Source organism: Microtus pennsylvanicus, chromosome 9 (assembly GCF_037038515.1).
Source record: "Microtus pennsylvanicus isolate mMicPen1 chromosome 9, mMicPen1.hap1, whole genome shotgun sequence".
NCBI lineage: Eukaryota > Metazoa > Chordata > Mammalia > Rodentia > Cricetidae > Microtus > Microtus pennsylvanicus.
Genome location: NC_134587.1, coordinates 69,375,786 through 69,394,085, shown reverse-complemented (window position 1 = coordinate 69,394,085; position 18,300 = coordinate 69,375,786). Strand labels below are relative to the sequence as shown.

Sequence of the window (18,300 nt, the reverse complement as noted above, 5' to 3'; positions counted from 1 at the left end):
AATCAGACCTGAGATGTTGGTTCATTTGTTCCTGTTACTCATTTTCATCATCATCCTCTCCCACGGATCCTCACTATATTTCAGGGCTGGCATTGAACTTAGAATCAATCCTCTTGCGTTACCCTCCTCAGTAACTGGAACTAAAAGTGTATGCTGCCATGCTTGGCTTATTTGCTAACTTTTTTAAAATCCAAACTCTGTATGTATTTAAGTTAGGACCTTCTTATCTCCCAAAATTATGTCTGACTAAAAACTGCTTCCTATAAGTAGTGACAAATCCCTCTGCTTCTGCTGCCATAACCATCTTCATCTGAACGATTCCTGCCCTATATAAAATAGGAAGTTATTACTGCACTGTTAATAGTTCTCCCAGCACTTGGGAGTAGAGGCAGGAGAATCAGGAGCTCAAGGTCACCATGACCTGATACGTAATGAATTGAAGGTTAGCCTGGGCTACACGAGACCCCGACATTATGGATAGTATGGTACAGAGAAGCAGATAGATATACCCATTTTTAGTCGCAGTTTACTGCTTCATGGCTTATATAGCAATGTGTATTTTAAAAAATTTAAAAATGAATATTTATTTAACTTGGCAATTTTTTTCCTAACCCAATAAATAAAAAGAAGGGTGCTCACCTGGGTGTTATCTCAGTATTTCTGTTGTTGCTCTCTAGTTTAGCCTCATCAGTGTTAAAGGAATGCCACAGCAGGCTTTCCTGCCTCTTTCCCTCCAGCATTTCCTTCATATTACATCAGTTTGGGTTGTACAGTTTGGGTCTCACTTTCTTGCTTCAAATCATTTTCTTACAAACTACCATTACTCTTAAGATAATTACAGATGTGGCTTATCGAGTCTTGCCTAAAGATCCTTCTTTCTTTAGTTCTTCACGTGTTTTATATACCCTTTTTTCCTTTCTTCCCATAATTTCCACCTATCTATACCAGGCTTCTTTTCATTCCTACAACATATCTTCTCAATGGAAATCTGTGTTCATACACCCCACAATATTTCCACCAAATTAAAAGATCTGTATCAGGATGTCCTTCATCTCTTTATCCTCATTGACTCACTTCCTTTTAAACCCGGGTTTGTCAGTGGCTGATAACTGTTGGCTGTATTTCTTTTTTTGGTCTCAGGTGGCCTTGATCCCCTGAATTTCTGCCTCTACTTTCCAAGTCCTAGAATTACAGGTGTGTGCCCTTAGGCCCTTCTTGGGTTCATTTCTTAAATTTCTCTTAATCAGTACAAAGTTAGTTGTGATTCAGTATATATTTGAAACTGGAATGAATTGAATATCCAACCTAATGATGATAAATATGAATTCTGTATCCATATAAAAATATTTTTGCCTTTGAGTATCAGAAATCTCAACCTTACTAGGCTTAAAAGATAAATTCTTTATAATAGGAGATCTCACATTTTTAAGTTCAGTGGTTAAAATTTATCAAAATTTATCTCAAATACTTAGTTCTTTGAATCCTTCCTCTCTGTCTTCTGTTGTCCATTACATAACCCTTAAGACTTATTTCTGGGTGATGAGATGGCTCAGTCAATAAAGGTGTCTGTTACCAAGCCTCATGATCTGCATTCAGTCTGTGGACCCACCTGGTAGAAGGAGAAAACCAGCTCCCACAAGTGTGCTCTGCCTGCCACATGTTCACTGTGACACACACCTGCCCTCACACATGCACATTGGTCCATACTGTTTTGGCCCTTATTAGGCTTGAGTCAGTCATCACTGTTAGAGGGGCTGAAGTCACCATCATCCTCTTGATCACATCTGTGAGTAGTGTGATGAGGGTTGGCCAGTATCTACTACAGTTTCTCTTTTGCTTATATGGGGGAAATTATGATTATTAAAATTTTTATCTCATTATGAAATAATCATACACACATGTGCATGCACAACACAGACACATACACACACAAACCCTAAGAAATCTTAATATAGTTAACCATTGGCTCTTTTCTTCCTTCAGATCCAGACCTTTAATGTGGATACACCATGTCAGACCGTGGAAGATTTAACAAATGGGGTGGTGATGTCCCAGGTTCTTCAAAAGATGTAAGAATAAATTGCTTGTCTTTTTTTATGGTCTTACATATAAGCCTTTCTTGAATTGAAAAGGATTAAAAAAGTTAAAGTGTGAGATTTGGTTTTCTGTCTGTCTTTCTTTCTTTTGGTTTTCTATCTTTGACAGAATATCTAAGATGATCTATTCATATGAAAGTTTTGTTTTTGGTTTATAGTTTTGGGTATTTCAGCCATTGCTCTTGGGCCTCTGACAAGGCAATACCATGTTGCGAGCATTGGCAGAAGAATCAGCTTCCCTCACAGAAGTCAAGAAGCAAATCGGGCTGGAGCGATGGTTTAGTGCTTAAAAGCACTTGTTTCTGCTGAGGACTCAGCTTTGGTTCCCAGCTCCCACGTGGTGACTCACAGCCATTGGTAACTCCAGGTCCAGGGGATTCAGTGCCCCTTCTGGCCTCCGGGCACCAGGCATGCATATAGTACACATACATAAATTCAAACAAAACGTATGATGATAAAGTACATTTTAAAAGAAGAAACAAGACAGGATGTCGTAGAGGCCCTATGAAGTTCCTTCAAGGGTGAGCCTTCAGTAATCTAGCTTCCTCTTACAGAGGCCTTACTTCATAAAACATCCACCATCTTAACAGTACAAGTCACAAGCCACCATGCACCTTTGGGGATCATTTCAATTCTGAACTATAACAAAAAGATTATATAAACTTGAGTTGCATGTGGAATGACAACTGTAAGCAACAATGAGAGGTTGATAACCAGATTTTGTCATTATAGGACAACTTGAGAATGCTGTCTCTGGTAGAATACCACTCTAATCTTAGCACTGAGCTCTTCCCTGACCAACAGTGTGATATAGCAATTGTCGTACATTTTTTTGTTCCCTATACTTTCTGTATTATTATACTCTGAACTATGTAGTACCTTATGTGTATTTGATTATGACCTCCTCTGTCCTGGAAACACACTATCTACATTTGTTAAAATCTATGAAGAGCCAGGAAGCTTATTTTCTTTCTTGCATCCTAGCAACTAAGATACATAATTTTTTATTGAATCGTATGAACTTTACCATTCTTTACAGTTTCCTTTTGTTTGTTTATTTTGTTTTGCTTTTTGAGACAAGATTTCTCTGTATAGCCCTGGCTATCCTGGAACTCGCTCTGTAGACCAGGCTGGCCTCGAACCCAGAGATCTGTCTGCCTCTGCCTCCCGATTGCTGGAATTAAAGGTGTGAACCATCACTGCCTGGCTCATTCTTATCAGTTTCAAAGAATCAGATATCAGTAACTTTCTCAGATTCAATCTGTTATTGTGGGTGCTTGTGACTGAAAGAATGAAATGTTTATTTGAGGTATGTGCAACTTTTATCTGGTTCTTTTTTGCTGCTTACTTTGAAAGCACAATGATAGAAAAATCACTATCAACTTTTTTGATCTAGGATTTTTTTTTTTTTAAAGACAAGTTTTGTTATGTAACCCTAGCTGACCTGGAACTTGCTATATAGACTAGGTTGCCTGGAATTCTGCTTCCTGAATGCTAGGAATAAAGATAGGCCCATCATGCCTGGTCCTGGGATTTTTTTTTTTATTTAGAATATTATGTGTGAATTGGGTTTGGCATAATTTTTAGATGATTTTATACTTTGAAGCTCTAAGTACCTGTCAGTTTATAACAAAAGATTTATGTATGACTATGTGGGATTTTTCTTTAGTTCTGTTGAAACTCAGTGTAATCTTTAAATACATGCTTGATATGTCTACCTTCCTGTAATTAAAATGATTTGTACATGTGAGAAGTAGCTAAAATGTTTCAGAAAACCTTCTTTGTGTGTTTAGAATGGGTACATATGTTTGAAAAATACAGTTTTTACTTTCCTCCATAATTTAGCATGCATACATCTTTTTTCATGCCATAGACAACACTTTTTTTTCTTTTCTTTTTTTAATGGAACTCAGAATGGTTCGTTTGAAACCTGGACAGCCCTGCTTCTAGTTATTACAAAAATATAGCAGTAAGAATTAGAATTGAGCTGGCGATGGTGGCACACACCTTTAATCCCAGCACTCGGGAGGCAGAGACATGTGGATCTCCGTGAGTTCTAAGCCAGCATAGTCTACAGAGCTAGTTCCAGGACAGGCTCCAGTGGCACAGAGAAACCCTGTCTTGAAAAACCAAAAATAATAAAAAAATAAAAAATTAGAATTTGATGGTTTCTTCTGTGAAACTTGTGATTTGTTTAGTCGTTTGTTTTGTTTGAAACAGGATATCTTTTCTTTACATAGCCCCAGCAGTCCTGGAATTTACAGGTCAGGCTGGCCTTGAACTCCAAATATCTGCCAGCCTCTCCTTCCTGGGTGCTGGAATTAAAAACCGTGCAACCATACCTGGCAAAACCTGTGGTTCTTGATGTGCCTGCATGCAAATGCTTAGGAACAGTTAATACTTTGCCCTGATCTGAATTTAAATTCCTTTTGCCTTTTATTTATATTTTATTTTCATTGCGCATATTCCTTCCTTGTGTAGTGCAGTGTTACATACATACTGAATGTGTTCCTGCCCTCATACCTTTTGTCCTGTTCTCAGTACTGCCCCCATTATTCCATAGACAGTTTTACTTGTACTTTCATACACCGTGTACATGATTTTATTATGTGTCAATGTAAAGTTTAGGAACTAAAGAAAAGAAATATATTTATTTGTCTTTCTGGTGTTGACTTAATTCATTTTCTCTAGTTGCATCCATTTGCTATAAAGGATATGACTCCGTTATCTTTATGCTGAAAAACAATTCCACTGTATAAATACACCACACTTTCTTTTTTTTTAGATATTGCAAGTTTAATTTTTTTCTTTTATTTTTTAGGTCATAATATAATGACATCCTTTTCTCTTTCAAATCCTACCTCCAAACCTTCCCATAAATGCCTCCTTATTCTTTTTCAAATAAATAGCCTTTTTCGTTAATGTTGTTACATTCACACACATACACACATATACACACATATCTATATTCATTTTGCTCGGTCTGTATAATGGTACTTGTGTATATGTTTTCAGGACTGTCCTTTTGTGATTGGGTAACCATTTTATGTATATCACATTTTTTTTTTTTACCAAGGTTGGTTCTATATAACTTAGTTATTTTAAGTAGTGTTGTAATAAGCATTGATATAAAATTATCTCTGTGATGTATTGATATGTGTTCTTTGGGTAAATCCCTAGGGTACTATGTCTGGTCATATGGGAGATCTATTTTTAGATTTTTGGGAAACCTGTGTGCTGATTTTAATAGTGACTATACTAGTTTACCCACCAGCAATGTGTAAAGGTTACCTTTTGTCCATATCTTTGCCAGCATTTGTTATTTTTCTTTTTATTTAAGGTTTATTTTCTTTATGCCCACCTGTGGGGGGGTGGCGGGGGGTGGATACGGATACCTAGAAGCAGGCATCAGGTCCTTTGAAGCTGGAGAAATAGGTTTAACTCCACATCTGCCTGATAGGGATGCTGGAATGCAAACCCTGATAAAGCAGTAAGTATTCTGAACTGCTGAATCATATCACTAGGTCAGTTTTCTTTTTAAATTTTTTTCAACAAAATTTTATCTTAATTTAAATTACAAAGTCTGCTAGATTTTTTAATAAATTCATTTTTCCTCATGAGAATTAAGATACTTCTATGACATTAATAAATTAACAACTGTATACTTCTCACGTTTTTAATAATTCATTTTGTGCGTGTGTATGTGTGTGTGCATATGCAGTGTGTCACATATATAGCATAGTGCACATGTAGAGGTCAGAGGGCAGCTTTGGGGAGTCTGTTCTCTCCTATCTTGAACTCTGGTTGTCAGACTTCTATACCAAACACTTTATTCACTGAGCCTGCTCATTGGCCCTCGCACATTTTTTACTTTTAAAGTGTTAAAAAAAAATCAGATAACTGTTTTAAGTAAAATTCAGCATTTATAAAACAAGAAGAAACTACTTCCAGCGTAACCATTTGAGTGTGTTAAATGATCATACTTAAAATGCAACTGTTGAACTTGGTGTTTACAGTGGCTTGTTTAAAGACAAACCAGAAGGTCTGACCTGCCTTCAGCTCTCATACGTTAGTAACATGCAGTGCTTTCTTTGGCACCCCACACGCCCACATCTTCCTGATGAACGCCTTTAATGCCACCCTACGATTGCCAAGCTGGAAGCTGTTTGTTGTCTGACATTCTAAGAACTGGCTTGGCAAGGAGACGTTCCTTCCATTTCGTTGTAATAACTGTTTTCACACTAAATCCAAACACACAGCACTAGACCACAAACTCCAGAATGCTTAGCTCTGTCTAGCCTACCTAAGGGATTATTTCAAGATCAGAGTAATTTTTCTATTTCTATTAGAATCATGAGTTGTTTTACACAGGTTCTAGTAAAGACAGCCTCACAAAAACTTTTAGGCTTCATTTAAAGTAAATAAAATGAAATATGTCTGTGTTTTCTAGAGTAGGTTTTCTGACTTGTGCTCCTTGAAGGGGTCCTCAAGTCTTGTTAAATCATCTGTTGGAAGGTTTGTTTTACTGGCCAATGAGTATTTAGTTAGATAATATAGCAAAAATAATTATATAGATGTCTTAATTGCTATGTTTAATTGACACTGGCATACTCTGAGTCATTACTTGTGATCTGCATGTCACCAAAATAGTCAGATATTATTCTAATAACTTTATATAGATACGTGTAACACAAATTCTAATTGTTCTTAATAATAAAAACCTGGAATCAGATATTAGGGGTGAAAACTGAGAGAACAGAGAAGCAATGCAGCCAGCCACTAGAGAGACCTTTTGGTCCTCAGACCAAAAGGGCTATCCTGTCCTTAGATTGCACTGAGCTCTTATCTTCTCCCACCTTATATTCCTCTCTCCGCCCAGCCATATCATGCCTGTCTCCACCTCCATAGTGCAGGGATTAAAGGCAGGGGATCCCAAGTGCTGGGATCACCTTTGTGTGAGCTCTGTTTCTCTTTTAGACTGGATCAAGTTTATGTAGCCCAGGGTATCCTTAAACTAATCCTGTCTTGAAAAAAAGTAAAATTAACAAATACCCTTCAACATATACAGTTTCACAGATCTCAAGAAAATCACATGTCAAAAAGTTCTAGAAAGCTGTGAAAAGCAAAAACATACTTTCTTTAGGACCTTGTGAAACCACATTGTGATGAAGTTGCTAAGTTTCAGTATCAAATTAATTTTCACATCGGTTTTATCTGCTTTGAAAGCTCACACCGTGGACAGAATTTCCCTCAGATCTCCAGCAGAGTTCCATACACACCATTTCCTTCAGCCAACTCAGGCACTATCCCTTTAAGATGTTAGGTGCATGCTGCATGCCATATCCTGTGGTGTCTTCCCCAAGGAGGGCCACGTGTATCTAGGTGTTGCCTGCTATGATCAATACCCTCTTCTGTACATTACTCTCATCCATCCCTTGGCCTTCAGGAACACAGTTACATTCAGAATTCTAAAGCTAGTAGAGTCTTTGGATTCTGAAATGATGCAAAGAACAGGGAAAGCCACAGCGAGGGCTCTAGTGTGCAGTCTGATCTGGCCTGGAAAACCACTGGCTCAGCAGCTCAGCAGATCATCAGTGATGTCCTTCAGGAAACAGAACGCCTGCTGTTAAATAACTATCCGTAAAGGCTGAGTTTGGATTGAGGCTTGTAGATGTTCATTGTATATGGGCATTTTGTTGCACTGGTCTCACCAATTCCTGATCCATTTAAGTAGATCTTTTTCTTCCACCCTGTAGAACTACTTGTCCATGGTCCTGTTCTGAAATTTACCAAAGAATTAGATGAGAGGTTTGGGTCTTAAGGATGTCCAAGATAGACTGCATCTTTTTGAGGTTGGCCATGAATACTTTGAAAATACAAAATGTCTCAAGCTAGATAGTATAACTTTTGTGTTATAGTGTTGTCATTGACTTGAGGTGCTCAGATTTATTACTAAATGTCATCTAATTACGAAGTTGTGTCTTATGTCCACCAAGAAGCTTCAGTGACTCTTGCTCTGTCACGTTTTATAAATGAAATAATTTCTCATAGTCACTGAAAACTCTTATCATAACACTGTCCCAGAACACTAAGAAATGTGTCTTAAGTAAATCTTCAAATGTAACAAATACATTCGAATTCATGTCAGATGTTGGCATTTCAGCATATCTGAAGAAATCAGAACTGTTCACACACACACACACTCACACACACACACACACACACACACACACACACACACACACACATATTTGCATTTTTCTTAACCCACAGTTTAGAGCTTTTGTGGAGATTATTCTTCCAGTACCATGAACAAAGTAGGATTTATTTTACCATTTTATCTTCTGAAAAAAATTGACCGTTGTCTTTCTGCCTGCTAAGTTCATGAGCTGTGGGTCAGCTGCCAGGCTGCTGAGCAGGCTGCTGCTCCATAGCTCCTAAGCAAGTTGAGCTGCTGCTGCTTCTGCTGTGGTTCTTACTGTTTCTTTCTTCCTCTGGAACAGAGCAAATGTGTATAACAACAAGCTAGAAAGACTCCCAAAGTGGGAGGAGTTTCCAGAGGGGTGCCCCTAAGTTTTTTGTTTTAAATACCATACGAAATTTCTTACATGGAAACTTATGTAGCCTTTTTTGTGTACCAGCCCCCAATGTCTCTTTTAAAACAACCTTGATTTCCTTCTAGCTTCTTGTCATATCTGTTGGAGATTTGTTTCTTTTTTCTCACCATGTTTGCTGTGTCTAATAGGAAGGCTACTGATTTTTGTGTTGATTTTATTGTCTACCACTTTGCTGAAAGTGTTTATTAGATCACTTTTCTCTTAGAATCTTTAGTGTATTGTGTGTAGAATCACATCATGTACAAAAAAAAAAGTCCAATCCCTAGACAAAGAACTACAGCCAACTAAAGAATGCTGAAAGCAGGAGAAATAGTCTTCCTAAGGATGAGTCCCGGACTGGTTATCTATTACCAAAGTGGTCAGTCCTGAAATCTTAGCCGTACTAGTACTCAAGGCCACCCTGGAACTCGCCCTAAACAAACAAACAAACCATCTTTTTAAAGAAGTAGAATCAAAATATGATTTCTGTTGGAGTCATATTAATGTGTATGGGTTTGTAAAGAATATTACATTATTTAAATATTTCTAGCAATAGAAATTAAATTAATTTTTTTTGTTGTTGTTGTTAATTGAAAGCATTTGGATATAAGAAGACAATATATTTTTAGAATTATGTTAAGAATTAAAACTAATGTTCCTTTCCTTCATCTGGCCTGTCACAAGAGTAAGTACAGGCAAATAAATCCACTGCTGGTTAAGGAGATGGTTTTAACAGTTGTCAAGGCATAGGTGCATAATTTGTTATTTGTGAAAAACATTCCCAGTGAGATTATTTAGTTATTTACATGCAATATAAACCCATAATCCTTAAAAGAGTTGTGAAAAAATTGCCTTTATGCTGTTTGTTCCTACCCAAGACCATTAATTAGGGAATACTTAGAAATTTTTTGGAATTACACACTGCTTAAGCAAAATTCACAGCTAGAGGTGTTAATCCTACCAATCGAAAATAAGACCACTACCACGGTTTAAAGCCAATTTGAAGTAGGGCTTAATTAAATACTGGCCAAGTAGCTGGGCTCTGGCCAGGTCTATACCCACATTCCCATTCCCTGGAAATGGCCCCGAATCAGTGTTTACAACAGCTTGAGTATTTCCCATAAGGCTCAGTTGCAAGAAAGCATGCATCCTGACGTACTTCCAGCCTACATCCAATTTGGGCAAGTGTACCTCCTGATGTATGTCCTGCCTGTGAACCTCCTGCCCACGTGTGATCAAGCACATCCAGTGCAGGTGGGTCAAGCAGGCTTGTTTAGGGGAGTGAAAGATATGTGGTCTGTTATCTTCCATAAACGATAGCATTTCCTTTAGCATTTCAGGAACTGTCTGTCCTTGGGCAAGGGGCTTGTAGATCAGAGGCATTTTTTAAATGGATCTCAATGACATAGAAATTAAAACTTAAAATAACTCTGGCGCTCAAAGAGGCCTGCATTTAGAGTCAAAGTTTATTGCTATTTATAAGTCCCATTGGGGTGAAAAACAGTAGTAAAGAAAGTTGCAGGTGAGTATTCTGTTTTGAGACAGGATCTTGCTGCATGACTCAGATTTACCTGGAATTTACTATGTAGCCCAGATTGGCCTCAAACTCACCTTCCTTCTGTCCCAGCCTCTGCCTCCTAAATGCTAGGATTATAGCTTTGTGCCACCATGCCTGGTGTTCAGACTACTATTCCTGGTTTGTTCTGCTGAGGTAGTAGATTAGAAGCTTACTACATATGTGCTAACTACTTTGCTAAAATGTATTGGGAAGTTCCTTATGGCAGATGTGCGTAAAGTATCGGGTGGAATAACAGTGAATAACAGGTGCCAGGATCTATTTAAATAGAGGGACCATGAATGATGTTTTTCTTTTTTTCCACTTCTAACAGTTTACTGAGATGATTAGCCACTGAACTTTATTTTTTTTTTTTTTTTGGTTTTTCGAGACAGGGTTTCTCTGTGGTTTTGGAGCCTGTCCTGGAACTAGCTCTTGTAGACCAGGCTGGTCTCGAACTCACAGAGATCCACCTGCCTCTGCCTCCCGAGTGCTGGGATTAAAGGCGTGCGCCACCACCGCCCTGCGCCACTGAACTTTAGTGTTTGCTAGAATCATTTGTGTTGAGCTCTGCTTATTTGCTTTAACAAAAAGTTTGTGTTTTAACTCTGCTACTTAACAGCTTCTGAACTTGGGGAAATTGTTTCTGGGTTCTTACCTGTAACACTTTCAAGTTAGGTTTCTGTTGGTTGCTGTGAGAAACAATTTTAATGGAGGAGGGGTTGATATATAATAGAGTTCAGTGGTAAAGTACTTGCCTAGCATGCACAAGGTCCTGGGTTTGACTTCCAGCATGGGTTGGGGGTTGGGCATTTAATTCCAGCACAGTTGCAGTATTTAGGAGGCAGAAATGGGAGGATCAGACATTCACGGCTGGGCTCGAGCTCCAAAATAAATGAGTTTGAAGCCATCCTGAGCTACATGAGACCTTGTCTCAAAAAGAAAACCTGAATCAATCAGTGAATGAATAAGTAAAATAAAAAGAAGACTTTATTAACTCACATTTTCAGAGGTTTTTAGTCATGGTCTGCTCATTCCTACTATAAACCTGCAGTAAGGAGAAATACTGTGGCTGCAGGAGGATATGGGTGATCTTATATTGATGTCACAGTGAGCATGCCAGGAAGCAGAAAGACCCAAAGAGGAAGTGTACTCTTCAAAAACGTGCCTCCAGTGATCTGCATTCTTTTATCAGTCCCTCCTCATACTCCATAATTCATTGATGAATTCAGCACCCTGATGATATAATTACCTATTTATAGTACCACAAACTGGGGGCCAAGCCATCTCACAAACCTTTTTGGAGACTACTTTAAACCAGACAGTGTTTTAAAGCATTTTAAAAGGGACTTTCTGGTTCGGTGCCTATGACTTTTAGCAGTCAACCACATAGCATCAGACTATGAAAGATTAATACTTTACTGCCAATAATCATAACTTTCAGGTGATTTAACTGTCAAAAATAATATTTAAATTTTTTCTAACATCTGAATTGATCTTTATAATAATTTTTTGCTCTTATACTAGAATCCCCGTTGTTTTCTTTGCATTGTCTGTTTTCTAAGAGATTTTAAGCAAAGAGAATGCTTGCAGCAGGGACATGTCTATCCAGTTCTTGGAGAATGCTTGCAGCAGGGACATGCCTACCCAGTTCTTGGAAGTTTACTTCTCTGAGAGCTCACTTCTCTCTGACAGGTGCTATGCTGCTTTCTCCAGTGATGTTTGTGTCCTACTTGCGGCCATTTCTCTTTTTAACCACATGTAAAAGGATCAAGGATGAAAATAGACTTTGGCTGCAGCTTGCTGGGCTTTTATGAGTTAGTAACAGCCAGTCTTAATTAGAAATTATAAAGACTTAAAACATATCTATAGTCATTTCCAGGTTTGTATTGGGAGAAACAGGAAGAGGCTGGTTCACAGAGATAAAATGGTGTAGATGGAAAAAAAAATGTAGAAGAAAACAGTCTAGATTGTTAGTCCAGTATTTGTGAGGCCCAGTCATCCTTTAAGTACTAATGCACACCTCTTTTTTTTTTTTTTGCATCAGATTACCTAAACTGTTTTCTCTTGATGTAGAAAACTTTGCCTAGAAACACTAACACTAACTTACACTTAAAGGAAGAACAGAGGAGTGTCAATGTCCACATTCCAGATAATGAAGTTAGCTCTCTTCTGCTTTATAGAAGTGGATCAGAGACCCGGGTACAAGAGGTAAAACTACAAAAAGGAATAAGTCTTTGTGACCTTGGCAGAAATGTCCTAGATAAAAAATGTCATAAGTACAAGCTAGATAAATTGAACTTCACCATTAGTCTTAACAACCTTTGTATATACAATATGCCATCAAGAAAGTGAAAAGAAAGGGCTGGAGAAGTGACATAAGGATTAAGAGCGTTCATTGCTCTTGCAGAGTACCTGGGGGGTCTCAGTTCCCAGAACCTACATGATGGCTCAAAGCCGTCTGTAACCCCAGATGCAGGGGATTTAATATCTTCTAGCTTCTCAGGACACCAGGTACCCTCATGGTACACTTACGTAATTGAGGCAAATGTTCATATCCATAAAATGCTGGAAGATTTCTGCTGACTAGTAGAGGTTGCAGTCTCCCCTTGGCCTGGCAGCTTATCTCAGTAGCTTGGCAGCATAGGGCTCCCTCTCTCCAGCAGAACTTCCTGCCTCTACCTGACCTTATCCAGAGACTGTCCCTGGACCTGAAGGACTGACCTTATCTAAACCAGATGCCTGTCTCTACACCAGATTCCTGACTTATCTTTAGCTTGAAACCTGACATAGATCTCTGCTAAAAGGCTCCCTTGGTGCACATATGATAACTAAGACTTTTGCTAGGAACCTTGTGATAGGAGCATGCCATTTAATGCAAATTTGTCCCCAGGCTCCCCAATCCTAGATATTCCTTATACTTTGGAATAAAGTTGAGCTGATTCACTGAATTCTGTCTCCTGGAGGCCTCTCTCTATTCATGCTCATGATGCTGAGAGGGAAAGAGGACACCCCCCCATAATAAAAAATAAATTTAAAAAGAAAATGAAATGGTGACTAGCGGGATGGCTCCTTGGTCAACAGTGCTTGCTGTGCTTGTGGAGGACCAGGGTTCAGTTCCTAAAGCTCATGTTTGCAGTGTAAAACTGTATCCAGCACCTGAGGATCCAGTTCCCTCCTCTGGTCTCCATGGACACCTGCATGTGCACACGTGCGCGCGCAGACACACACACACACACACACACAGTTTTTAAAGTGAAAAGAAGTCATGAATCATCACAGACAAACTTTATCAAATGAACCATGTCCGTAGGAAAGCTGGAACATGACTGGATCATTATTGATCATAGCTACGAGTAAACACAATCCAAATATTTGTCTTTTTTTAGTTTAAAAGAGTGGGTAACCACACTGTAGTAGTCACTTATCATAGAGATGGTTTGTAAGAAATGCATCTGTACAAACAAAGTAGGCCATACCAATATTGTAGTTGACTGTGGATGGACATATTATGTGGTGCTTAGCCATGTATGTATGTATGTATGTATGTATATCCATAAAGAAGTCAAATCCTGATACATGTTACATTACAGGAAAACCTTAGACTCATACTTGAGAGAAGTCGGACATATATGGTCATATGGTTTACTGTTTTGCTCATTAAAATGTTCAGGGCAAAGAAGAAAGAAATTAGTAATTCCAGAAGTAGAAAAATAAAAAAATGACAAAAACAGCTAATAGATAGAAGGTGTATCTTATTTTCTCCTTTTCGTTCTTTCTCTTAATGTACAGATAGATGTCATCTAAAGGTTGACATTGGATGTCAGACCTTGATAACTTTTATACCTTGGTTTTTGAGACAGGGAGTCTGATAATATTTTATTCTGAAGCTTACCGTTTCAATCAAGGGATTCACCTGTCTCCATCCTCCCACCACACCAAACCCCTTCCCCCATGGACCCTGCTCCCTAGATGCTTGGGTTAGACACATGCCTCTGCTCCTGGCTTTTATGTGGGAACTGGGGATCCAAACGCAGGCCATCACTGCTGTACAGCAGACACTTTTACCCACTGAGCCATCTCCATCACTAAGCTTCCTTTTCTATGACGACACTGAAGCTTTAACATATGGTGATGGTTGTGCAACTCTGTCGGTATTGCATTCTGAAGTGATTCATGTAATCTAAATGAATAAATATATAATATGTGAACTGTTTATTAACTAGTTTTTAAAAGTGGATAAATGGCCAGGTGTTGTGGTGCATGGTTTTAATCCCAGCACTCGAGAGGCAGAGGCAGGTGGATCTCTCTAAGTTAGAGGATAGCCTGGACTGCATTCAGAGTTCCAGGCTAGCCAAGGCTACAGTGAGACCCTGTTTAAAAAAGAAAAAGCAGATGAATTAGAAGCCTGGAGAGATGACTCAACTTCCTGCTCTTCCAGAGGACCAACTACAATTCCCAGCACCATATCAGATGGTTCACAGTTGCCTATAACTCTAGCTTGAAGTGATTTACTGCCCTTTCTTACCTCTTTGTGCACACTCATTCACATACACACACCCATTATCAAATAAGAAAAATAAATTTTAAAAAGATGAATAGACAAGTTAATTTAAATATAAGTTCAAAATGATTTTAATAGATCTAGTTTATAACTTTTTTTTTTTTTGATTTTTCGAGACAGGGTTTCTCTGTGGCTTTGGAGCCTTTCCTGGAACTAGCTCTGTAGACCAGGCTGGTCTCGAACTCACAGAGATCCGCCTGCCTCTGCCTCCCGAGTGCTGGGATTAAAGGCGTGCGCCACCATCGCCCGGCCTAGTTTATAACTTTTATATCCCTCTTTGGAGGGATTCCTTGTTCAGCCTAGATATGGAGGGTGGGGCCTTGGTCTTGCCTCAAAGTGAAGTGTCAGACTTTGTTGACTCCCCATAAGAAGTCTCACCCTTTCTGAGGAGTGGAGGGGGAGTGGGGTGGGGGAAGATTGAGGAGGGGAAGGAGTGGGAATGGGGATAGCTATGAAAAATGAGAAAAGATTGTATTTAAAAGATCCTTAATTAAAAAAGAAAAAAATGCACGTTATTGGTTTTGACTGGCTTTGGATAGTTTTATGCTATTAATAATTCTAGTTCTGTTTACGCAACTATAACTCACTTTTAGACTATATTAACTATATATTAACAATGTGTATTTTAGTTTTTTAATATCCATGTTGTAATATATCTTATATACCTAATTTATTATCAAAATTCTCAAAATGATTTTAGAAAATGTGTGTTACATCTGGTCTCATGGATTATTTAATGCTGGCATGTGGCATATACATATATACATATTTTATGGCTCACTTAAATGATGACATGAGATGGGATTGGGTGTTTCATAAGCGTGACAGCTACACTATCTTAATCCATCTTTTCTTTATTTGCAGAGATCCTGCATATTTCGATGATAATTGGCTAAACAGAATCAAAACTGAAGTAGGAGACAATTGGAGGTTAAAGGTATTTCTTTTTGTTGTTATCTTTAAATCTTTAAATATTGTGTTGGTGTTTACTATTGCTCACTTAGGTTTTCTATTGATGTAAAGAGACACCATGACCAGAGCAACTCTCATAAAGGAAAACATTCAGTTGGTGCTGGCTTTCAGTTTCAGAGGCATAGTCCATGTCGGAAAGCAGGACAGCATGCCGGTGGACATGGTGCTGGAGAGGTAGCTTCATCTTGATCAACAGGTAGCGAGAAGCAACTGTGTGCCACTCTAAGCATAGTTTGAGCAAAGGAGACCTCAGTATCCACCACCACAGTGACACATTTCCTCCAACAAGGCTACACCTCCTCATCGTGCCACTCCCTAGGGTCGTTTCTTTCAAACCACCACATTTATAATACTTGTTTTTTTGTCTAATATTTCCAGTAAGATTAGAAGGTTATTTAGGAAGCCTATAGCAAAATAATATGGAATTGAAGATTAGTAGTAACTTGACACACTGCCTGCCAGGATATGCCGTACTGTAAGTCAGTAAAGCCCTATTAGTGGCAGGATTTTGGAGTCAGGGAGCCTGTATTCACACTGCAGCTCTACCAGTTACTCTCTATGACAAGTGCAAGAACCTTTCTATGAATCACTTCTTCAACTGTATATGCCATTGGTTAAAATAAAATAATGTAACTTTTTGCCATGGGGAAAACCACTATCTTAAATGACTGTATCAGTTTTAAGGTGTTCCACTTTCAGGTGTTGGAAGTATGACAAATTAACAGCTTAGAAGAGCAAATAGGAAATAAATGATATATTTCCAAATATATTTTTTCAGAAATACAAAATGTTTATTTATGATACTGTCTTTTTTTGGCTTTGTTTTATTTTTGGATAGTTTGCTGTACAGCCTGAATCTGCCTTGAGTTCACAGTTTCCTGTCTTTACCTCTTGGATTAGCAGGCATATAAGCAAGCACACCATGCTTGTTTTATTGTTTTTAAAAAATAAGCAACTTTTCAGTTTATTTCTCTCTTAAAAAATAAGTGTTTTCAGGGGCCGCAGAGATTGCTCAGCAGTTAGTAGGGGAGCACTTGTTACACTTGTTACTCTTGCAAGGACCTAGGTTACAGAACCAGCAGTTCACATGTGGCTCAAAGCCATCTGTAACTCCCATTCTGAAGATCCCGTAACCTTTTTTGACTTTGGAGAACACCAGGCACACACATGGTGCTCATACATATTTACATGTAAGCAGAACACTCATACACATAAAATAAATCTTTGTAAAAATGTTTTAAACCAGAAGGTTGCAACTAAGTATTTTAGCTTCTTTCATTTGTTAGCCTCAAACTGTATTGTCTTTTTGTTCTAGGATGTATTGTTCTAGGGCGTACCCAGCTACAGGTTGAGCATCATCAATCCTAAATCCAAAACAGTTCATATAAGGAAGAGACGTAACTAATGTACTAAGTACTAACATTGAACAAATTCAACCAGATCACAAGGATGATTGACAGGATATGGCACATTTAATCCAATGCAAATTTAACTGTATGAGGAGGATCAAAAGCAGCTGAGAACTTAAGAGTTTTTAATCAAATAATGCAGTTAATCTGCCTGTCATTTTATTCAGATAAAAATAGCTTGTGAACTTAAGTTCTGGAGTGAGTTAATACCCTAAGACACCGTGAAATTCTTCCTCTTATCTTACCTGTGGTCCTCCTTAAAGCACTGGTGTGTTTTGCAATACTTAATATTAGTCTGTTTTAGTATTTCAGGATACAATAGTAATTTTTTGTGGGAGGGGGTTGAGACAGGGTTTCTATGTTTAACCCAGGCTGTCTTGGAACTCACTTTGTAGACCAGGCTGACCTTGAGCATCCCTGCCTGCCTCTGCCTCCAGAGTGCTGGGATTAAAGGCTTGTGCTGCCAGGGTCATAATTATTTACTTTGTTTGGTATTTAGCTCAAACAAACAAACAAAAAAACCCCCAGCCTTTTCTTGACGATGGAAGAATTTGGAGATTATTTCCTGGATTAAGACCCCAAGGGGCTAGAAAGATGGCGCAGCAGTTAAGAGCACTGCTGTTCTTCCAGAGGACTCAAGTTCAATTCCCCAGACTTCCACAGCAGATTACAACTCTGTGTAACTCCAGTTCCAGGGGAGCCAACATACATACAAGCAAAACACGCATATGTGTAAATTAATTTTTAATATTTTAAAAGGAATTCCAAGGATAATTTTGGCAGTAGTTTCTGTTTAATACTCCTAAGTTAGAGAAAATAGCACAAATTTAAGGTCGGGTCTTTAAGAATAATACATTTATTTCGTTTGTTTATCAATAGTCTGTATAATCTGTTAGGTTATTTATTTCCCCATAGTGTTATCACTAAGTAATAGTCTTTTTCTGATGTTGTTACTTCAAATATCCTATTAAGTTTTATTTTTCATACAGTTTAAATATCCATTATGGGAATTGAACCAGAAGTGTTTCAGATTTCAGAAGAAATTTTTTGGGGAAATTTAGAGTTTGTTTGTTTGTTTGTTTAGAGAAGTTGCATAAACTTGACCAGT

General features: G+C 38.2%; 1 protein-coding gene across 2 annotated transcripts in view; it reads left to right on the top strand.

Moving 5' to 3' along the window:
- Hook3 (hook microtubule tethering protein 3) overlaps nucleotides 1-18,300 on the top strand; it is an 83,715-nt gene that overhangs the window by 7,531 nt on the left and 57,884 nt on the right. For both annotated transcript variants that reach the window (XR_012911847.1, XM_075986435.1), the window contains exons 2-3: nucleotides 1,984-2,069; nucleotides 15,676-15,748. Coding sequence is in view for 1 of the 2 variants with exons in the window: in XM_075986435.1 (XP_075842550.1) it covers nucleotides 1,984-2,069; nucleotides 15,676-15,748 (159 nt within the window). In the remaining variant the exon portion in view is untranslated. The remainder of the gene's footprint in view (nucleotides 1-1,983; nucleotides 2,070-15,675; nucleotides 15,749-18,300) is intronic.